The sequence below is a fragment of the Hipposideros armiger genome, unplaced genomic scaffold, assembly GCF_001890085.2.
Source record: "Hipposideros armiger isolate ML-2016 unplaced genomic scaffold, ASM189008v1 scaffold_474, whole genome shotgun sequence".
NCBI classification, from domain to species: Eukaryota; Metazoa; Chordata; class Mammalia; order Chiroptera; family Hipposideridae; genus Hipposideros; species Hipposideros armiger.
Genome location: NW_017731824.1, coordinates 377,980 through 400,038, shown reverse-complemented (window position 1 = coordinate 400,038; position 22,059 = coordinate 377,980). Strand labels below are relative to the sequence as shown.

Genomic DNA, 22,059 nt, shown 5'->3' with positions numbered 1-22,059 from the left:
CAACAGTTCAGGATGATGACCGCATTTCTCCAAAGCTTTCTTAAAATAGAACAACTCCGGCTCCTTTAGCTAGCTAGCCCCAACAAGCTCTGCTCTCAAGTCTCTTGAATTATACCAATCACTACTAACCTTGGAATACTCTCTCCAGTCTGTGAATGTCCTTCATGAAATGTTGGATCAGAAGTGGACACTAGTTTGGATGTGGTCTGAGAGTGGAAGCCACAAGGCACGGACCACCCTCCAAGAGGCTGTGTAAACAGAGCTGGGGTTTCTTTCTGTGTGTTTCTCACCGATGCTGCCCCATCAGTTCCTACTAAGACCCCCATGATTTCTTCATTCGAACTGCTATCAAGCCATGTCTCCTTCATTCTGTACCTGAACAATTAACGTCTTTCCACACTTTCCAGATTGGCAAGGATGAAAAGTATGCAGTGTTGGTGTGGTGAAGTCTCTCTCTCATTAGAGAGAGACTAGTCCCCCTCTCATTAGAGAGATACTAGTCCCCCGTTAGGGGGTCCATAAATATCTGCCAAATTGCTGAATGGATGAATAAACAAATGAGTAAATATTTGCTGAATCACTGAATGGAGGGATGGATGAATGAAGCACATGCAGAAAATCTTACACATGCAGTATCACTACGACACACTTATTGGAACCCGAACACGCTGTCGATAGGAGTGAAAACTGGTAATTACCCTTCTGCAAAGTGCCTGAGCTACAGGGACCAGGTTTTAAATATGTATACCCTTTTATCTCACTAATTCCACTTCTAGAAACTTGTCTTAAAAAATAATAATTGGACAAATGTGTCAAGATTTATGTACAAGGATTGATATATCATCATTCACAGACAGATACAGAGCAAAAACACTAACCACAGAGAATCTGCAACCAGCTGGTCTTAATATTTTCCATTGGTCACCCTGCTTTCCCTCTTGGATCTCCTACTGTCCACTCTCCACACAGCAGGTAGAGTGAGCTTCTCAAACATGGATCAAATCACACCACTCCTGCTTAAAAAACCTCTGACGGTCCAGTTCTTAGAAGCAAGTCTGGCCACAGCCTATTTCTCTGACCTCATTTGTTAGCACCCTGCCCCAAACCTACAGCCTTCAGACACACGAGCTCTCTCTGGCTTCCTCAAACACATAGGGCTGGTGGCTGCAGCCCCTTCTGCCTGGGCTGCGGAGCCCGACGTTGGGCGGGCTGGCTCCGGCCATCAGGTTTCTCATCAGGCACCCCATTCCACGTAGGCAGGCGCGCCCGAGCTTACTTGCCCGGTTTTATTGGGTTGTCGGAAAAGTCATGACGTATTTTTTCCTCTGTTTTCCGTTACACAAATGCGTCATGACTTTTTCGACAACCCAATACTTTCTTCACAGCGCACAGCAGTAACTGCGAATATCATGTATTTACTTGTTGGACTGTCTCCTCAGCCTCAATTGAAAATAAGTCCCATTACAGCAAGAACCTTGTCTCTCTCACTCTCTGTACCAGCCCCTGGGGGCACAAAGCAGGTGGTCAACAAATATCTGCCAAATCGCCTAATGGATGAATCAATGAATGAATAAGCATTTGTTCAATCACTGAATGGAGGGATGGGCGGAGGGATGAAGTATATGCAGCAAACCCGTTCTATCTGCAGTATCACTACAATGTATGTCCTCAGTTTCCAACACAACCTATAATTTACTAGGATTTAATGTTGGCAAACTTGATGAGACTGTACAGTAAACAGTGCCACACTGAAGTGACTTTAATGAAAAACATCCCAAATATGAACACTTGAGGACACATGCTGATTTTTTCTCTATGGGGATTAATCTGCATTCATGCATTCAAAGTTACACCTACATTTATAGTAGAGAGACGTTAATGTCAAGTCAAAGTCAGCGTCTAGATTAAATTCTAGAATTTTCTTTCCCAGGCATGCCACTTTAATAGAAATCCTGCCACACTGTGGTCTCAGGAAGGAATTTATCAGAATTCTTTCAGGAGTCAAGGGAAGTTTTCTCCCATTTGTAACACCCGGAGGGGCTTTGACAGTAATGAACGCAAACAAATATTGCAGATGTTTCTTAAACTAGGGGGAAAAAGTTTAAATCTGAGTACTTTTTAGCACTGATAAGCGTCTACTTTGAATTCTGGGATGGATGCTGACTTCCTCCTGTAAATTCAACTATTTATATTCTAAAATGTGAAAAGATCCATTGTAGGTAGGGTGGGCTATCTGCAAGGATACAGAATGTATCAGAGCTAAACCAAATACACCTTGTAAAACGCTGAATGCAAATCTAGTAAATCAAAGGAGACAGACCCATTTCTAAGGCATATTCCCCCCCTCCTTCCCTGAACTTCCCAGGTCCCAGTTCCAAATACAGGAACTTCCTTTCTGGGAACTTTTCTTAGGCATGTAAATTTGTAGATTTGGAAATAGAGATAAACTCTTAACCATTCAAGCACTGGCTTGCTCTGAGAAGCAAGCAGGAACTGGGATGAAAGTCAATTTGGGTAGAAAGACAGTGTAGGAGAGAGAGAGAGACTACGTGACGGCTTGAGGTGCTGGGACAGTCTGGGAGCTGTGAGACATGTCAGAAGCTATGTCCTGGTGTTTCCAACTAATAGACATGGAGACGCCCCAAGTTATTTAGGCGACTTCAGCTTCCGTTTCCACATCTGTGAAACGTCCCCGGAGAAGACTACCAGTCTCCCAGGCCAGCATCAACATCACCTGGGGGCCTGTGACAAATGCCAGTTCTCAGGCCTGGCCCTGGGTTTCCACAAGCCCCCCAGGTGATACTCATGCCAGATCAAGTGTGACAATTACTTGATCACAGGAATATTTGGACCCTTCATCCCGTTTGCGGGTCTGGTTAACGATCTAACATACTGAAACCTCTCCCAGGCTCACCCGCAGTATACAAGCAGTCCCTGCACAAGTTTAGCAGGTATAAATACATAACAAAAAAAGTTGGGAAGTTTAACATTCGTAAAATTATTTTGGGGGTGAAATCCTTTGGAAAACTCTCAATGAATGTAAAGAATCATCTAGTACAAGATGTTGAGGCAAGTCTCAAAGCTCTTCAAGCTTTTTTGCCGTATCTAATTTATGTGTGAAGGTCACAACCCAAGGAAGATCTCAACACTACCAGTATCTGCTAACTTTTCCGCCTTAATTTCCTCATAGGTTTTATTAATCCAGGAGCTGAATCATTTTATTCTCTGAGTGAATAGCATTTAAGAAACGTCACTATTTCAGGACACAGGACACAGACTGTACACAAATAGCACCCAGCACCACTCGGGCCTCAGGGCCCGCCAAACTGAAGTCAACAGGTTCAAACAGTTTTTACAGCCCCATTATAGACACATCGCACATCTCCACCCCTACCCATACCCTGTGCTAGCTTTGCTTTTCCATCAACGCCTTGCGATAATAACCAAAGAGGGAATGAATAAGATTCAGAAGCATCGCAGCTCTACAATCTATATTTTGGGCCAAAGAAAAGCAAGCCTCCAGAAAGAGCTGTGTATGTTTCCGTAACAAATGTTTACAGGGGGAGTTTAAAGGTGGGGAACTGTGAATGACATTTGTAATGTCAATGGAGTCTTGTGCCAACAAATCAGGTGATGGGGAGTGAAGATGGAGGTGAAAGGGGGCTGGGGAAATGCTGGCAAGGCATCCTCCAAGCCATTCCCACTGTGGTTCCACGTGTCAACTCAAAGGCACCTTCTAGTAATTCGGGGGTTGTTCAGGTTCAGTCATGCTTATCCAGAAGGCAGGCTGCACTAGCTGTGCCCGGTTGCAGAGGGTGGTTGGACAATGGTGTAAGCTGACCGAGGAGACAGCACTCTCAGAAAGATGTAGAAGTCAGCCTCGTGTGAAGTGCAAACCTCAGAGAGGCGCTTCTGCTGTCTGCAGGGCTGGCTGTGGGAACGCCTCCATCAGGCTGCCCCTGGGGCTCTTGAGATGCTCTTGGTGAGCTGCTGGGATGCTGCGCCCACCCCACCAAGAGCCAGTAAGATTCCATGACCACTGGCAATGGGACCAGCATAGGCCAAGGGAAGCTTTGCACCTTGGTCCTAACACTCAGGTGTATGCCTGCTGCCTCTGCTCCGCTCTGGGGCAAAAGATGCGGGCGGTGTCTGGAAGACCACATCCCACGCATCACCCTATGGACCGCAGCCCGACACTCTGATGGTGTCATAATCCAAACTGTATGAAACGTTAGGGAATCTTAACTCAAAGTGTACTGGGGATTCAGTTTCACATTATTCATTAACAACTGTGTTTGTGCTGTCTCCACCACTCCTCATCCCAGAGCTGCTCTCCAACCCCAATTCAGGGGTGCAGTTCTGGCTGGCCGCCCCAACTTCCACGCTCCTGTCCCATCAGCGCCTGTCTCCTTTGTCAGGTTGGAGAAGGCAATTCCTTCTCCATCTTGGTCTGGTGTTAGACCTTGGTACAAACACTTCCTCGTTGATGGACAGCTGGGAGGATGATGTCTGAAGAATATTTTTTCCTCAATGTTCCCCATCTCCCAGCCATCCTCCAGGTAGGAGAAAGGCAACCTTTTGGCTATTGCATTCCTTTCCCCTACTTTCCTTTTCCCATACTGGAAGCAGCTGACCTCAGAACAGAATTGAGGTATAATGTTTTCCAGTTATTGACTGTCTACTTAGAAAACAGAGGGCCCTTCACTGCTCATTCTAAAACTCCTTCCTCCTCTCCTGACTTTCAAATACAGCGCAGGGGAGCTTGGCAGGCGGCCCATGTCAATAAATATCAACCTTTTAAAAAGGTCTTGATTCTAGACTAGACCCTGTTCCTAACTGCCATGCCTTTGAATCAGTACACCCAACACCCTCTTGTACAGTTTTTCCTTTGCCGCCCCTTGTTTTGCTAAAATAATTTCTCATTTGTTTTAACACTCTCCATACATTATCTGGCTCCCTGGACACCTGTTTATAATACCCACCAAAATACATAGTACATATTCCCATATAAAACCACAAGTTCTTAAAAAGCAAACAAAAGCCCTCAGAGTTGGATGAGTTGTCCTCTCTCTCACCCAGAGAGAACTCTCTCGGTCACGCAGAGTGAAACTGACCTGCCTGGGCCTTCACTGTGTTAATCCAGAGAAACGATAAGTAGGAAGTTACTACCGCCTTCCCTCAGGTATTTCCGGGCAGCCACGGTGTTGTAATGGACTCTTCTACCCCAGGCTCTTCTCCCTACATTTCTTCAATCTTTCCCTACAGCCCAGAGTCCTAATCACAAGTCAGAGCCGCCCTGCCCAGGACTCAGGTGGTCTTAGGTGATGGAAGCTGACATCCCCAGAGTGGCCTCCTCACCCCAGAGCCATACCTCTGAGGGAAGCTATCACTGCCGCACACGGGAGCAGGCCCTTCTGTGGCAAACAGGTAAAAAACGAACCGGGCCAATCCTCAAGCCAAAGCTTATGGCACAATGGAAATGTTCAAGTCACCGAGACCTTTCTCACTTCAGCCGAGGGAATTAGCTTTAGCTTTCTTAAGATGGCAGAAGCTAGTTATGCACATCCTCTTTCTTCTTGCAGAGGAGGAAGAGATGATTATCTCCACAATAAGGTGGTGCCAAGTCACTGTTTGCTGCTCCTCAGACACTTCCAAAAGAGGAACAAGACACGCTTAGGCCAGGCCCTTGGAGATGGCCTGCCATGTCACAGAGGGAAATGGAAGGCTTGGGCGGTGGGGGCAGAGAAAGAGTGCTGTAAAAAGGAAAGTGACCACCACTATGGGGACAGCATTGTACATTATTTAGGGGCCATGAGAAACAGCCAAGAAGGAATGGGGTACCAAGATCAGCTCATCTGTGATTTGAGAGAGAAATAAGGAAAATGAATCCGAAGAGAAACATCACCTGTGAAAACCAACTGTGCCACACGGTCCCTGCTCTGTGACTGCAGCAGGGCAGTCAGCGTTTATCTAAAATGGGATGAATGCTGTACACACAGCCTCTGCTTGCCACGGTGACATGCGTCACCAAATGATGTGCTGCAGGGAGAACAGCACACTGTTCTATCACCAGCAACCTGGAGAGAGGAGCCCGGGGAAAAGGAGCCAGAATTTGCTTCCTATCTTAGCTGAATCCCGTAACATTGCAGACCTCGGTTTTCCTATCTGTAGATCTAGAACAATCCTCTTGAGTGACCTGGGTGATATAAGCGTGAAGAATAAGAATTAAGTGCTGACACCACATACCAATGAACACATCATGCAACTGAGTCTCTGGTTTAAGGAGATACAAAATCTCTCCCCATGGAAGGCCGACAAGCTCTCCATCAACCGCGAGTCTTAGAGGAAGCAGAGGAAAGAGACACACACACCCAAGGGGAGATGACTGGAACCCAGTGTGACGCATACATATGCTAAGATTTCTGCGCTGCTGGGTCACTTTTTAGTAGAGGGGTGGGGGCAGATTTTGTTGCTAATCACCTTCCTTAACAAATCAGAAAAAACGTTGACAGTGAGTGGGCACGTTTAGACATTTGCTAGCACCAGCTTGTTCAGCCCAAACAGGTTGGACAGGTTGAATATTTAAACAAAGGTGGAAAAATGCAAGGTATAAAGCAGGACGTGCCACGGAGGAACTGCAGCCAGCAGCTGCAGGTTTAAGTCCGTGATCTAACGCTGGCGACCAGCCTTGCTCTCCTCCTCCTCTCCACTTTCATGCTTTCGTCCTGTTGAGCTAAATGGGACACACGCTCGGGATCTGTTCAGAGTTCTCAGGACGTCAGGGTGGGGTGGTGGGAGAGGAGCACAGGGCCTGTCACCCTCCTGAGCCTCGGGCAGCTCTCCACTCCTTATCCTACCCCCAGCGAACACATACCGTACCTTCTGTGACCTAATTTCTAGCTCACAATTGCCAGGTTGTTCAAGTGCGGGCAAGCAAGGATGCTTCAGACTGTGATGCCAATTCGCCAGTTTTACCTGGTGTAACTGAGCTTTTGAAATATTTCAATAAGATATGTCAAAACTGCCATACTGCCTGCACTCAAGAGGACATTTCTTTTGCATCTGCTTAAGCTCCAAAAACCAAACCAACAGACAAACACCATCTCTGCCAAAACAGAAGTAAACCTAAGTTAAAAACAATAGCATCCAGTCGGCCAAATGACAATCAACTATCTAACTATGAAGCAGATCATACATTCAAGAATCAGTGATAGGAAGAAAAAGGCTTGACCGGTGTTTAACACATCCCAAACTTGGATGGTTTTATGAGCAAGCTCTTTGCATAACTGAACTTGAACTGGTCCGTCAGGGAAAAAGGAAGAATTTCCAGCCACAACCACCTTTTTCAAATATCCTTTCAAAAAATATAAATTATTCTGATTGTTAAGGAGCACGAGAAAAGAAAAAAAAAAAACCAAGTGGGGGAGAAAATGTCTTAGAGAATGTCAGTTTAGCAAACACAAAAGAGGCTACACAGAGACTGTCAGCTGAAACGGGTCCTTTCAGCTTTGCTATTTTCTTATGCTTTTTTATCTTATTTGAATAATACAGTTATGTGACAAATTGCTCTGACCTGTCTCTTTTTTATATTGAGGTACAACTGACATAGCATTATATTAGTTCCAGGTGGACAATGTCATGACTTGCTATTTGCAAACTGACCTTTTCCTTTTCTCAGGGAATAGTGGTAGCTTCCTACTGTTTACAGATTTCTAAAATGTAAAGAATTCTGAAAAGGATCACAGATGCTCATCTCATAGTATAAATGCTAATCCGCATGAAAAAATAAAAACACCACAGAACAAGCAACCCCCAAAACGTTGTTCAAATAATAGTGAAGATTTTCACAATTCAGAAAAGGAAATGTGGGCCTAAAGCACACAGCTCCCCTACAAAATAGGCCATTAGTTGTGTTCTGAGAACACAGCTTATGGTACCCTTGTGCTTGAAGGGCACAGACTCTATTTTCTTGGTTTTGTAAACTACACTTGCTTCCCAGCATGCAGAGGGACTGATGGGTTCAATTTTCCTAAGGGAGACGAGAAAGGGAGGGAACTACAATTTGTTGAACATCTTATGTGAGCCAGAGACTTGGGTATACATATGACAGCATTTAATTCTCACAGTAACTCAGTGAGCAAAATGTTACCCTGTTAAAGAGAAAGGAAAGGAGGGCTCCCCTCACCATTCTGTGAGCACTTTGTATTATTGGTCCTAGCCAGAGACGGAGGGGGAGCTCGCAGGACACAGAGGCTGCCTTTACTGAAACCACTACTGAAGTTAAAATAAAAGCAAACAGGCTTAAATTCCGGCCAATGAGATTTAAAAAGAGGCTAAAAACATTTAAATATAATCAAACAACAGACTTATGATTTTGGGTTTTTTTTTGGTTAGAAGAAAAGTTTTAACCCTTATTAATGATTTTTAAACTATACCCGAAGTATGTCTATTTCAGGACACAGAGTACTAAATGTACAGAAACTGCCTTGCTACTCAAGTACTACCATCAGGAAACTACTGAATACTCAATGAACACCCGCCATACGGAGGGGTCATGTGTCCAGCACAGTTCATATGGAGATGCTGTGTCTACACCACTAAAGTCTGATGGACACAAACCTCTCAGCCCCCTTTGTACAAGGCTGCATGTGTGGTCACAAGGCATTTATCACCTTCTAAGTGGAGCTGAATATCTTAAGATCTTTGAGCATCCTCAAAAGAGATTTTCTTCTGATTTGTCTTTCGCCCAAGGGAGATATACTTAGTTGTAGATAACTGAAATGTTATTATATAATCATCTCCCCCCACCAAAAAGCAAATGTTTGTAACTGTCCTGAGTAGGGTGGCCCACAAATAATTTCTTCCCATGTGAACTGGCCCAATGCCTTCCTTCCCTCAGAGGAACCTGTCAGAAGCAGGCATCTGGTGACTAAGATTCGTTTCAAGATGGTACTAGCTGGGCCTTCGAGTGGTCACTTCCACTCCTGAGCAGTAGCGCGTGCCACAGCTAGTTACAGCATGTCCTCTGAAGCTCGGTATTACCATGCTGGGAGCCCACAGTGCCCTTCCTCTCGCTGGGCTCTGAGGGTAGGAAGTGACTACCCCCTTCCGAGATACTGGCCCACCTCTGCTCCTCCTGTCCTTTAATGCCGGCCACCTGTTCAGATACCCAAGTTCGGCTGTGCAAGCCAAGGGCTGGCTCCGCCGGAGCCTCTGAGAGGAGCGTGCTAAATTCAGAGCCTCCGCGGTCTCATTTGTCATGGAGTAGGTCACATTTCTGTGCAGCGAATGTTTTCTTCCAGCATAATAGGAACACATAAGCCTCTGTTCCTGAAGACTGCCCATTATCCAGCGGCATCCTCAGGGGCTGTGCTCCTGTACTTAGCAACAGGAAAAGTCACGCTCGCTGCAGGGGGCAAGAAAGCCCTTGGCAAAAACGGAGAGGATGTTCCAGGGACTTCCCTCCCTCATCCTCACTCTCCTAATGCCATGGCTGAAATGAGAGCACAACCTTGCTCTCTGGAGAACTAATGGAGAAGTCAGCTGGGAAAATTTGCTCCTGCCAGGGTCTTCAGCGTGTCCTTCCCATAACACACACCTCTCTCGAGAGCTTAAAAGCCTGTACAGTAATAGACAGTAATACCTTGGTTTGCGAGCATAATTCGTTCTGGAAACCAACTACTTGTATTGCAAGACATCGTTCATGTACCACGTTAAAATGTCTTAGAAATGTTTGCTCGTCTTGTGAAACACTCGCAAACCATGTTACTCGCAACCCAAGGTTTTTTACTGTAGTTTGTCAAACAAGGAGCAAAACGGGAGCTAATTTCCTATTTTACAGTCTACAGAAGGAAAACACACCCATTTCAGAGATAAGATTTCTTTCAGATGAGGTCTGTTTCAACCCTCTCTTTCAAGTATCATCACCTCTTCATACCTCTGCAGTCCAGCACTTTCTGGAAAGTTTGGCAAATCACAAAGCTCAATGCCCTTTTTCCTACATTGAGCTCTTCCAGAGGGCGTGCTCTGGCTCAGTTTCCCAAGTTTGTTTTGGAAGACAAGCACCACTCAATCCAAATTTTCAACGTGGGAGCAACTGATAAAGAGTTCTGGGAAGTTAAAAGCTGCAGCCACGGTGATGTTTCCATGATTCATGTTTTGCACTTGATGGCAAAGTGTTATTCTGCTCAGGAACTGAGCTATGGTGAGGAAGGTTTGGGATAAAAGATTTTCAAACCTCAAAAACATGAAAATCTGCAAACAGGGAAGTGGCAGCTTAAAACACTGTACCAGCTCTGGTAATAAATTGAGAAGGTTGCTTCCCCAACCTTTTTCAAAATGAGCTAGAATTGCATCACTCTTGTCTCCCTAGTTACCAAATATACAATTACTTTCTAAATAGTTGAATTTACTTACTAGAGTTAAACTATAAAAAAGTTATGGGCTTTATCAGAGCTACAATGCAACTGTCGACAAGACGACACATAACATAATTTAATATGCTACCCGATCCTGTGGATTATTTTCTTTTACTAACATAACCGTTCTATTGAGTTGATTATGTGCTGACGGTCCTCTCATAAAACTAAGATAAAGAAAACTCTAAAAAAAAAAGACCAACTAGGCTTATAAATGAAGATAACTAACACATCCTCATAAAATGACTAGTAGTCAAAGAAAATGGAGTGAGTTGTTCTACAAAGTGGTGGCTACAAAGAGTACCTCACTGTCAGTTAAGAATAACCAGACACCGCAAAGGCGGCCGTTCTTGGGGTCCATGTGGTAAGATGTGTAATGAGGCCCTCTGAGTGTTGCAGCAACAAAAATCTGTTGAGGAGCCCAGACCTGCCTCCTACAGCACGCTGCTCAACAGTAAACACGGGGCAGGCGACGCTTATCTGCAGGAATGTGCACACACGGAGATACACATCACATGTGCGTGTACAGGTGACCTTCAGAACAGGGGGTGAGCAGGAGGCCAGGGCAGGTGAGCTACGTGCTCCTAAACGCACCATGTTCCAGGCCCGCTGGAGAAATGGAGCTAGAAAATGCACACGCAGGGACTCCTGTCACATCAGGCATCCCACTCAATCTGCATACCTCAGGGAGGGGACCAGAATCTGAGCACAGAGCAATGATGTCACATGAACCACACAGAAAGGGGGGTCAAGAGCAGGTTACAAACAAGATGAATGGGGACACAGTGGGGGGGGGGGAGAGGAAGGGGTGATGCTCACAGGGAAGCCAGGCCTTGAGGATCTCTAATCACTAGACTCCTCCCCTCACCCGGCAGCTCCTGGCTCTGCTCAATACTAGCTTGTCCACAGACTTTGGGAAGCAGCAGGGGGGGGGGGGAGAGGAAGGGGTGATGCTCACAGGGAAGCCAGGCCTTGAGGATCTCTAATCACTAGACTCCTCCCCTCACCCGGCAGCTCCTGGNAGGGGTGATGCTCACAGGGAAGCCAGGCCTTGAGGATCTCTAATCACTAGACTCCTCCCCTCACCCGGCAGCTCCTGGCTCTGATCAATCCTAGCTTGTCCACAGACTTTGGGAAGCAGCAGCAGAGGAAGGAAAATGAAAAAAAAAAAAGAACTTCGGTCTTCAACACAAATGCACTCAACTGACTTCCTTCCATGCTTTGAAAACCAAGTGAGGATGCAGCTAATCAGTCTGGGTTTTCACAATTCTGTTTAATTCCTGCACACACATCCCAGGGCAGCTCTGGCCCCTGATTAATGGAACACAGGTATGTGCTTAGGATCACAGCTCACTACTCCAGTCTGGGATTCTGGAACAGATCCATCGGGACAAATAAATCTAACTCCTTTCTCTGGCACATTTTTGTAACTATTTTCACATTTTTATAATCTTTTTTTTACCAAAAGTACAGTTTCATCAACAAATGAAGATGGTAATGATTGTGACTGATTACCAAAACCCAAATATTCTTTTAACCCATTATTTGTAATTTTCTGCAGAGAACATAAAATAAACGTAGTATGATAAACTCAAATATTCTAAATAAGTTTTTTGTTATTTAAATTATAGATTTTGTATAGCAAAAAGCAAGACAAAAACAACCTCTCAATTTATTTTCTGGCATTATATGAATGCATACTTGGTATATTTTCCCTCAGTGGCACATACAACATCAGCGACCATTTATTTATTTATAAGTACTACTCAACAAACATCATCGTAAATGCTTTGCAAGTATTCATTCATGAGTCTCCACAACGTTCCCATATGTCAGTACAGATATCACTGCCTTCTACGTAGATGAAGTAACTGAGACAGAGAGAGTCAAATAACTGGTCTAGGGTCACACAGCTAGGAGTGGCAGGCCTCTCACAGGTTATCACAGGGTGGCCTCAGCTCTAACAATACAAACTCAGGAAGACCCCCCCACTCAGGACATTTCCATAGTACACTGCCAGCCTTCAGAATGCTTCCACAAACATTACTGCATTTGAGCATAAGTCCTAAATGAGGTTCTATTATGCCACTTTGTTAAAGTGTAGAAAAATTAAAAAGAGTTCCCCGAAGTTCTACAGGATTAGGACTAGAACTCAATCCCCAACAATTAGTCCTCTCCTCCAAATCAAGATGACTCACAATAAAATCAGTACAAAACCCAAAATTACCACAAAGAAACATCTCTAAGGCCAGCTTTTAAAAAATATTTATAAACGGTAATTTACAACCAACTCCAATATACATTGTTTATAAGTGAGAAATGTATCTTTTAGGATAAAATCAAGGGCCGTGCTATAAAGAATTCAAGATCATTTCTAAGCCTATCCATGTATACCCAAACAACAACACACCGTAGTAAAATTCAATGAAAAGCTATCCCATGCTCAACAAATACAGTGTACTGTGCTAGTAGGATGGCTGAAACAGTTTAACATGGAAAATAACACTCTATGACAACATGGAAATTTTTTTGGGGGGTTGGGGGAAAGCGCCTATTTTCTAATACGCCGAGTGAGATGGAAGGTACACAATTATTCCTCAGACTGTAGTTAAAAGCATGGCCTCTAAGTCTGGCAGCCTATGTTCAAATCTCAGCACTGTCTGTGACTCTGATCCTAAGCAATTTTCCACATTTGAAAAATGGGATACTAATTCTACAAACCTTACAGGTGGAGCACATAAAAATAAATGAAGATCAACAAGGAAATAGGAGATTTTAACAATGTACACATCAGCACGTCTAGAGAACACTGCACCCAGCAACGGCAGAACACACACTCTTCTCAAACAGACATGGGATATTCTCCAAGACGGACCATATGCTAAGCCATAAAATGAGCCTAAATAAATTTAAAATGATTGAAATCATACAAAGTATGCTCACCAACTATTATGGAATGAAATTAGAAATTAATAAGAGTAAGAAATTTGGAAAGTCACAAATATGTGGAAATTGAACAACACACTCCTAAGTAACCAATGGGTCAAAGAAGAAATCACAAGGAAAATTAGAACATATTTTGTGATGAATGAAAAGAAAAATACAATATACAAAAATGTATGGGATGCAACTAAAACAATGTTTAAGGGAAATTTATAACTGTAAATGTCTATGTTAAAAAAGTTCTCAAATCAATAACGTTATCTTTGCTACCTTAAAACACTGAAAAAAGAGCAAACTAAACTTAAAACAAGTGGAGAGAGGGAAATAATCTTTAGAGCTGAAAATTAATGAAATAGAGAAAGGCAATAAAGGAAAATCAATGAAACTGAAAGTTGTTTCTTTGAAAAGACCAACAGAATTGACAGATATTTAGCTAGATTGACTAACAGAAAAAAACAGAGAAGCCTCAAATTATTAAAATCAGAATAAAAGGGACAATGCTACTGACCTTACAGAATAAAGAGGATTGCAGGGGAATACTCTGAACAACTGTATGCCAACCAATTAGATAATTGATGTAAATGGCAAAGACATAAAATACTGAAACTGACTTAACAACTCTTCACAAACTCTTTCAAAAAACAGAGGAGGAAATACTTCCCAGCTTACTCTATGGGGGTAGTATTACCCTGATAAAAAACTATACACAGACATTACATGAAAACAAAACTACAGACCAATCAGTATCTCTTATGAATACAGGTAAAAATCTTCAACAGAATACTAGCAAACCAAATCCATCAATATAAGAAAATGATGATACATGGTGACCAAGTGGGATTTATCCCAGAAATCAGGTTAGTTTAATATGCCAAAACAGAATAGAATAAAGGACAAAAACAACTTGACCTCTGCAATAGATGCAGAAAAAGCATTTGACAGAATCCAACACCCTGTCATGATAAAAACACTCAGCATACTGAATAGAAAGAAGCCTCAACTGATAAAAGGATGTTTATGAAATATCCACAACTACCATCATATTAATGGGAAAAGGCTGAATGCTTTCTCCCTAAGATCAGAAATAAGACAAGGATGTCCGTTCTCTTCGTTTCTATTTAACACTGTGCTGGAGGGTCTAGCCAGGACTAGCAGGTAAGAAAAATAAATAAAAGGTATCCAGATTAGTTTTCAAAGGATTTCAAAGGAGAAATAAAACTATTTGTAGATGTCATGGTCTTATATACAGAAAATCCTAAGGTATTCACTCAATAACTATTAGAATGAATAAAAAAAGGTCAGTAACATCACAGGAAACAAGACAAATATATATTCTGAATTACATTTTTATGCACTAGCAACGCAAAATCAAAAAATGAAATCAGAAAACAATTCCACTTACAATGCCACCAAAAAGAATAAAACGCTTAAGAATAAATTTAACAGAATATAAAACTTCCACTCTGAAAGCTATAAAACATAGTTGAAAGAAATCCAGTAAGACCTACGGAAATGGAAAATGTCCCATGTTCACAGATTTAATATTGTTAAGATGGCAATGCCCCCAAATTGATCTGTACATTTTGCAATCCCTATAATTATTCCAGCTGGTTTTTTTTCCTTCAGAAACTGACAAGCTGATCCTAAAATTCATATAGAAATGCAAGCAACCCACCCAAAATAGCCAAAACAATCTTGAAAAAGATCTAAGCTGGAGGACCCACACCTCCCAATTTCAAAACTTACCAAAAAGCTACAGTAATCAATACAGTGTTAGCCTCAGGATACACATGTAGCTCAACAGAAGAGAACTGAGAGTACAGAAATAAATCCTTACATTTATAAGTCATTTATGGTCAACTGAATTTTGACAAGGGTGGCAAGACAATTCAATAGGGAAAGAAAAGTCTTTTCAACCAACAGTGCAAAAGACTGAACTTGGACCCCTTCCTTATACTATACACAAATATTAACTCGAATAGACTTAAATGTAAGAACCAAAATTATGAAACTCATGAGATTTCACTTCACACATATTAGGATGGCTGTAATGAAAAAGACAGAAAGTAACAAGTGTTGCCAAGAATGTGGAGAAATTGGAACCCTCATACATTGCTGGTGGGAATGTAAAGTTATGATGCAGCTGCTTTGGAAAACAGTGTGGCAGGTCCTCAAGATGTTAAACATGGAGTTACCACGAGCCAACAATTCAACTCCTAGGTATCCATCCAGGAGAAGTGAAAATGTGTGTCCAACAAAAAACTGTTCCGTAATGGTCATTATTCGTAACAGCCAAAAAGTGGAAACAACTCCAATGTCCACCAACTGATGAAAAGATAAGTAAAATGTGGTATCCATACAATGGACTCAATGGAACTGTTATTTGACAATAAAAGAGAATGAAGTACTGATATAAGCGACAACATAGATAAATCTTGAAAATTTTATGCCAAGTGAAAGAAGCCAGTCACAAAAGACCACATATTATGATTCCATTTATATAAAATGTCCAGAATATGCAAATCCAGAGACAGAAAGTAGGTTAGTGTTTTCCTAGGGCTGGAGGGTGGAAAATAATGGGAAGTGGCTGCTAGTGGGTATGGGTTTCTTTTTGGGGTGATAAAAATATCCTAAAATTGATTTTAGTGATGGTTGCATAACTGTGACTATTACTAAACCCCATTAGAATTGTATCTTTTAAATGGGTGAACTGTAATCTATAGTGCATAGATTATAACTCACAAAGATGTGAACAAGTAAAATCAATAGAAAGTGTTCAGCCCGGTGCCTGATACACAGTGCACCTACCTTTAGTTATGATGATTTTATATATTACCAGAGACATCACTGTAGAAGGCAGTAACTATGCCTCTTACAGGTGTGTTTAACGTGTGCCACATTCAGTCACAGATACTGTCTCAAAATGGAAATTTTCCAAATCAGAAGTGATTGGGCCTAAGACCAGAGAGGCTCATGAAGGATCATAAGCAGTAAGTGGTCAGGTCCACAGCAGCCAGGACGAAGGTACTTCTCACAATGTGCCCACCACCCTCTGGCCCATTAGAGCTGGCCCATGGGGAGTGCCACTGAGCAGGGGACTTAGGAGAAGAAAGCAAGGAAACTGCCCAAGAAGGGAACAGGCAATAATACCTCTAGGACCAGATTCTGAGAGGGCAAATATGTAACGGAGAACCTTTTTGAGGGGCATGGGAGAGACAGGAGTAGGCAAAACAAACCGGCAAACAGAAGGCAAATGCTACCGGCTGATATGGTGGTAAAAAAGCAAAAAGCTAAAATGTAAAATATATTAAAAAATGGCAACAGGATTTACTTCCTTCATTGTTCAAAAAAACACTCCTAGGAGATGAGGGGCAAAGAAGATTGAAATTTTTATATGGGGAGGAAAAAAAAGAACACTTTGTAAAAAAGCCCTTCCAGAAAGTCATACTGTACTTCTAACAGTTCAGAATGAGAAATCCACAGGCTTTAAATTATTGAAGTATTACTTAGAAATGCAAACAATAATGAGTAACATTTACTGAGTCTTACCATGTGCCAGAAACTGTGTGCTGAATGCATTTCCTAGTCCTCATCCTAGTCCAATGATGTGGACACCATGAAAAATCTCATTTTAAAGAGGAGATAACAGGGCCGGCCGAGTGGCGCGATGGTTAAGAGCTGGCTTGGGATGCCAGAGGGCCCTGGTTCGGATCCCACATATGAGGGCCAGTGACACTGCCCTCTACAGCTAAGATGCTGAACAACAGCTCAACCTGGAGCTGGGCTGCCCTGAGTTGCCGGCAACGGCGTAGGCTGCAGCCCATGTGGCAGTGGGTTGCCATGGGCTACCGTGTGTAGCCAGCAGCCAGCGTGAGCGGCCGTCCAGAAGCCGGCGACTGATCTGCCTCGCCCAGGAAGGGCACAATAATGGTACCAACTTGGGCCAGTGAAGCAACGTTCTCCACAACTAGACTGAAGAACAAAAGGACAGCAATTTGTCTGTTCCCCTTCCCCCAATTCCCCAGTGCTGTTCCCATCCCCCCAATTCCCCAATTAAAAAATAAAATAAAATAAAATAAAGAGGAGATAACAGAGGTACAAAGGTTAAGCAACTTGCTAAAGGATGGGACATTTATAAGTGGCAGAGTTCAGATTTGAAATCAGGTGCCTAATTCCAAAATCCAGAAATCTACCAATATGTCCCAAATACCATCAGTGGTTCATGAAATGATTTTAGGTGGAACAAACTGGACCATCTTCTATCAGTATTTATATATAATAAAACATCAAGTTCACAATAACTACATAAAGCTTTTCTTCTGGAGTAAATATGTAGAAAAAAATGTTACTCGACTTTTACAAAGAAAGACCTAGAAAGGGATATGGAAAAATAAAAATAGCCTGATTTTCTGAGAAGGTGAAATTCTAAGTCCCTTTAAAAATTTTTCCTAGAATTCTAATGTTCTTAAAATGTTTGTGTTAAAAAAAAAAAAGCATTAAAAAGTCTTTCTGTTCTAACCCTTCAAAACATATGTAATTATTCTATGAAGTATATTTTCTATTGGTTTATCCTACAAAATTTTAATATGCCCACCACTCGGCTCCCTCCCACTTCTGAGTGAGCCTCTTTCTCCCTCAGGAAGTAAATTCCTGACATTTATCAGATTTTTTCCCCCCCTCCATTTTATCCTATCTTACCCTGAAGCTCCCAGACCAGGCCACTTAACTATTTGTTCAAAAGCCCCAGAAAGTTTTTGCAAGAAAAAGACCTGTGGGCATCTGCAACTTGTTTCAAAAAGGCCAGGGTTACTGTGTTATTCCTTGAGGGCTCCTCTGTACCTGATAAGCTGCCCACCTCTGGCACCCAAACAAAGAAACTCCATTGGCAAAGGGGGAAGGGCTCTGTGTTTCACCCTGATCCCCAAAGGGCCAAAGACCTGCCCAGGCCCTTCTGTTTCCCACGGCCCAGATACCCCCACTACACAGGAGATAGCCTCTGGCCTTTCCGCAGTGAACAGAACTCAGAACTCATAATGCCTTTAGGCACGTCCTCGGATGGCTCAGAGGCCACTTGACTTTGTCAAGCTCCAGACCCAGAGCCACCAGGCCCTGCGGCCCTCACCCACCTGTGCATGTTCCCATTGGTGGTAAAAGACTGGCCGCACACCGTGCACTTGTACGGCCTCTCGCCAGAGTGCACCAGCATGTGACGGTCCAGGGAGCTGGCCGAGCTCAGCGACTTCCCGCAGATGCTGCACGAGTGGTCTGCCCCTCCGGTGTCCGTGTTGTGCTGCGGAGAGCAAGCGTCACAGGGGTCACTGAGGAAGACTGGGTCAGAACTTGATAAAGCAAATTCAGAGCTTTGTAGGAAACCAGTAAAGCTTCTCAGCTATTTTTTTCTGTTTCATTTTTCAATATCTTCCTGAATGTCAAAATCTATCAGGAACACAGGCAAATAAATAATTATACCATCTTCTTCTATTCCCATGTTCCAGTTGTGAAAAATACTTCTTGTGCAAGACTCGGAGTGAGGTAGAATCTCTGAAGGTCTTTCTTGGAGATATATATAGATTAACTGACCACATATATTAACGTGAACAGAAAGACTCTCAGTTATGAAGCAAACATGTGAAACACGGTCAGTGTCCACTCCTCAAGTCTGATGACTCAGTCTTGCTGTCAGGGAAAGAGAAGTGAAACCACTTGAAGAGATCTGGCCTCTGAAACATGTTAAGATGGAACGTGCCCATCCAAACCCAAGTTACTAAATGATGTTATTCTTCAGTACCATATTATAACTTTAATGTTATCACTCCTTCATTGCTCTAGATTTATCAATATTTTGTTATGAATCAGCCATAGCAGGTGAGGGAAAAGGAAAATAATCTCCTAACAAAGGACAAGAGCCCAAAGAGATTCCACATCCAGCCAGTTCCCTGCTGCCTGACAAGGTTACAGCAATAGAAAGAATGGGGGTCTACACCTCCTATCTCACTGTACTTACTGTAAAGGGATCTGTTCATGCTGACAAGTCATGTATGGTGCAAAGCCTTCTTTATATGTGGTCAGTTAACTATACTTGCTCAAGTCTGAAAAGGTATTCTGTGTTGACCTGAAACTTTGTCACAATAACACGGACACAAAAAATTGTTTCATAACCACTCCTCAACATAACTAAAATATTGAATCTAAATTAAACACAGCCACAGTTCATCCATTAAGATCATATCATCTTGCCCTCTCTTGATGAAGAACGATTTAAAACAAAAATATAAAAGCAGCAGCAAACCTGACGAATGTGCATAGTTAACTGGTGCTGTGTAGTGCAAATCTTTTCACACAGGGGACAGTTATAGGAAGACTTCTCCTCTTTCATTTCCTGAAAAGATATAATAAAAGAGAGAATCAATGTCACTTCGCAGTAAACTAGTGCCTCTTATTTCTATTACAAGCACCTGTGCTGTAGCAATGAAACAGCTGAGAGCATGGGCTCCGGAGCTTGGGCGAGTAACCGTCCTGGTGGCCCTCAGTTTCCTCGTCTGTAAAATGGGGAGAGTAACAGCATCTACCATCTCACACTGTGATGAGGATTCATTCAATTCACACATGTAAAGCACTGGAATGGTGCCTGGCACAGAGGAAGTGCTCGGTCAATATTAGTGTTCTTATCAGACTAACACCATTTAATTAATCAGTGACGGTGAGAAATTAAGCACTAAGTCATGGCAGAGCTAAAAAAGGAATATATTTCTCCCCAAGTCTGACCCAGGATCCAGCCACTATTTTCTACCTGGTCTTGAGGTTCCCCAAAACACATGAGAGGCAGTGAAGTTCTCAGGACAAAAACCCGCCCTCCCAATGTAAGGCCACAGAGCCCAGCTGTATGCCTAGCAGGCAGCAATGTGGCCCTTTTTCTCACTGCAAGCGTCTGCCCACCACTGCTCCTAAATATCGGTTTGTTGGAAAAGTCATGACACATTTTTGCAACGAAAAACATAGAAAAAATACATCATGACTTTTCCGACAACCCAATAATAAGAATGAGAATGAGAATGTCGACCTGTCGAAACTGTGATAGGGAATGACAACCCAAACTGAAGATGTCCGCAGAGGTGACAAAAGAGCCAGCTCACTAGGTGAGGAGGCTCATTTTCTGTCCCCTCAAAATGAATAGGACAAGCTTCCTTCAAGCAACAGATTTTACCTTTTTAAGGAAAATGACAAGCTCTTTCACTGAGCCTATGCTGTAACTCCCCTTTCAAAATCATTCATGGAGGGTTGCCATCGCCTCCTCACCCACAAGGGCCCTGAGCCCCACAGGTCTTTGTCACATCCCCAAAGCTAATGGAATCAAGGCCTGGACACTTCTCCCAGGAATTTGGAGTTCAGATGCGTAGAGAAAATGATCAGTGGGTTTCCAAAGATCAGTAGAGCTTTCTGGGGAGCTTTCTGAAATATAGATTTCTACTCCGGGCTGAATCAGAATCGTTCGGGAATGGGGGGCTGAATTCCAGGAATCTGTTGCTTCACAAGCTCCCCAGGAGATGTTGGTATGTGCCCAGGTTTGGGGATGACTAAGTTACTAAGTTACATGATCACAAGCACTTGAATGAAAAGTTCATGTAGGGCTGGGTCAGACCCAGCATCGTGGCGAGCCCAAGCCACGAGATACAGCTGGGGAAGACGGCCACACCAACAGAAGTGGGCACCAGACCAGGCAGCCTGAAAAAGAGGGCTGGACCCACTGGCATCTTTCAACAGACCTCTTTTTCCTTTACGCATTTGAATGAGTTTCTGTTCCTTCCAAAAATACCAGTTATTGAACACTTACTATGTGCTAAACTCTGAACATAATAGAAACGTTAGTTTTTTCACAACCACTAATGAACAGCCACTGTTACAAATTCCATTTTCTGGATGAGGAAACTGGGGCACAGAGAGGCAAGTAATCTGCCCCAAATGAGAAAACTATTATGTAGTAGACCCAGGATTAAAACTCAGGCCAGCTGCTCAACAGTCCACCCCCTATATATCACTATGCTACATAAATTTGACCAAAAAACAAAAGAGATTAACCCCAAGGCATAGAAAGAAAACACCTTTGTGGTTGGCTTATGAGAGATGATGAAAACAAAAGTCACCCTGAAGACTATAAAAACAAATGGCACCATAACCCAGACAGACAGAGTGGAGTGAATGCACGGTGATGCCAAGTGTGTAGCTGCCTACAGTGGTTCTCTCTCTCTCCTCTTCAAGCCTAGGAAGTCTCACTTTAAGCAATACAGGAGTCCCCCCTTATCCAAAGTTTCACTTTTAGTGGTTTCAGTTACACACGGTCAACTACAGTCCAAAAATATTGAACGGAAAATTCCAGAAATAAACAATTCATAAGTTTTCAATTCTGAACCGTTCTGAGTCGTGTGATGAAATTTTGCGCCACCTGGCTCTGTCCGCCTGGGGCGTGAATCATCCTTTTGTCCAGCATTTCCACGCTGTAGACACCCATTAGTCACTTAGTAGCCAGCTTGGCTATCAGATCCGCAGTCGTAGTATCACAGTGCTGTGTTCCAGTCACCCTTGTTTTACTTAATAATGGCCCCAAACACAAGAGTAGCGATGCTGGGAATTCGGATATGCCAACGAGAAGTGGTAAGGTACTTCTTTTAAGTAAAAAGGTTCGCACGTATAGGAAAAAACA

The 22,059-nt window shown here is 43.0% G+C and overlaps 1 protein-coding gene across 1 annotated transcript in view; it reads right to left on the bottom strand.

Moving 5' to 3' along the window:
- Positions 1–22,059, bottom strand: part of RREB1 (ras responsive element binding protein 1) — a 144,384-nt gene that overhangs the window by 53,707 nt on the left and 68,618 nt on the right. The window contains exons 5-6 of the mRNA XM_019666546.1: positions 19,651–19,740; positions 18,488–18,651 (exon numbers count right to left, since the gene is read on the bottom strand). Coding sequence (XP_019522091.1) covers positions 18,488–18,651; positions 19,651–19,740 — 254 coding nt within the window. The remainder of the gene's footprint in view (positions 1–18,487; positions 18,652–19,650; positions 19,741–22,059) is intronic.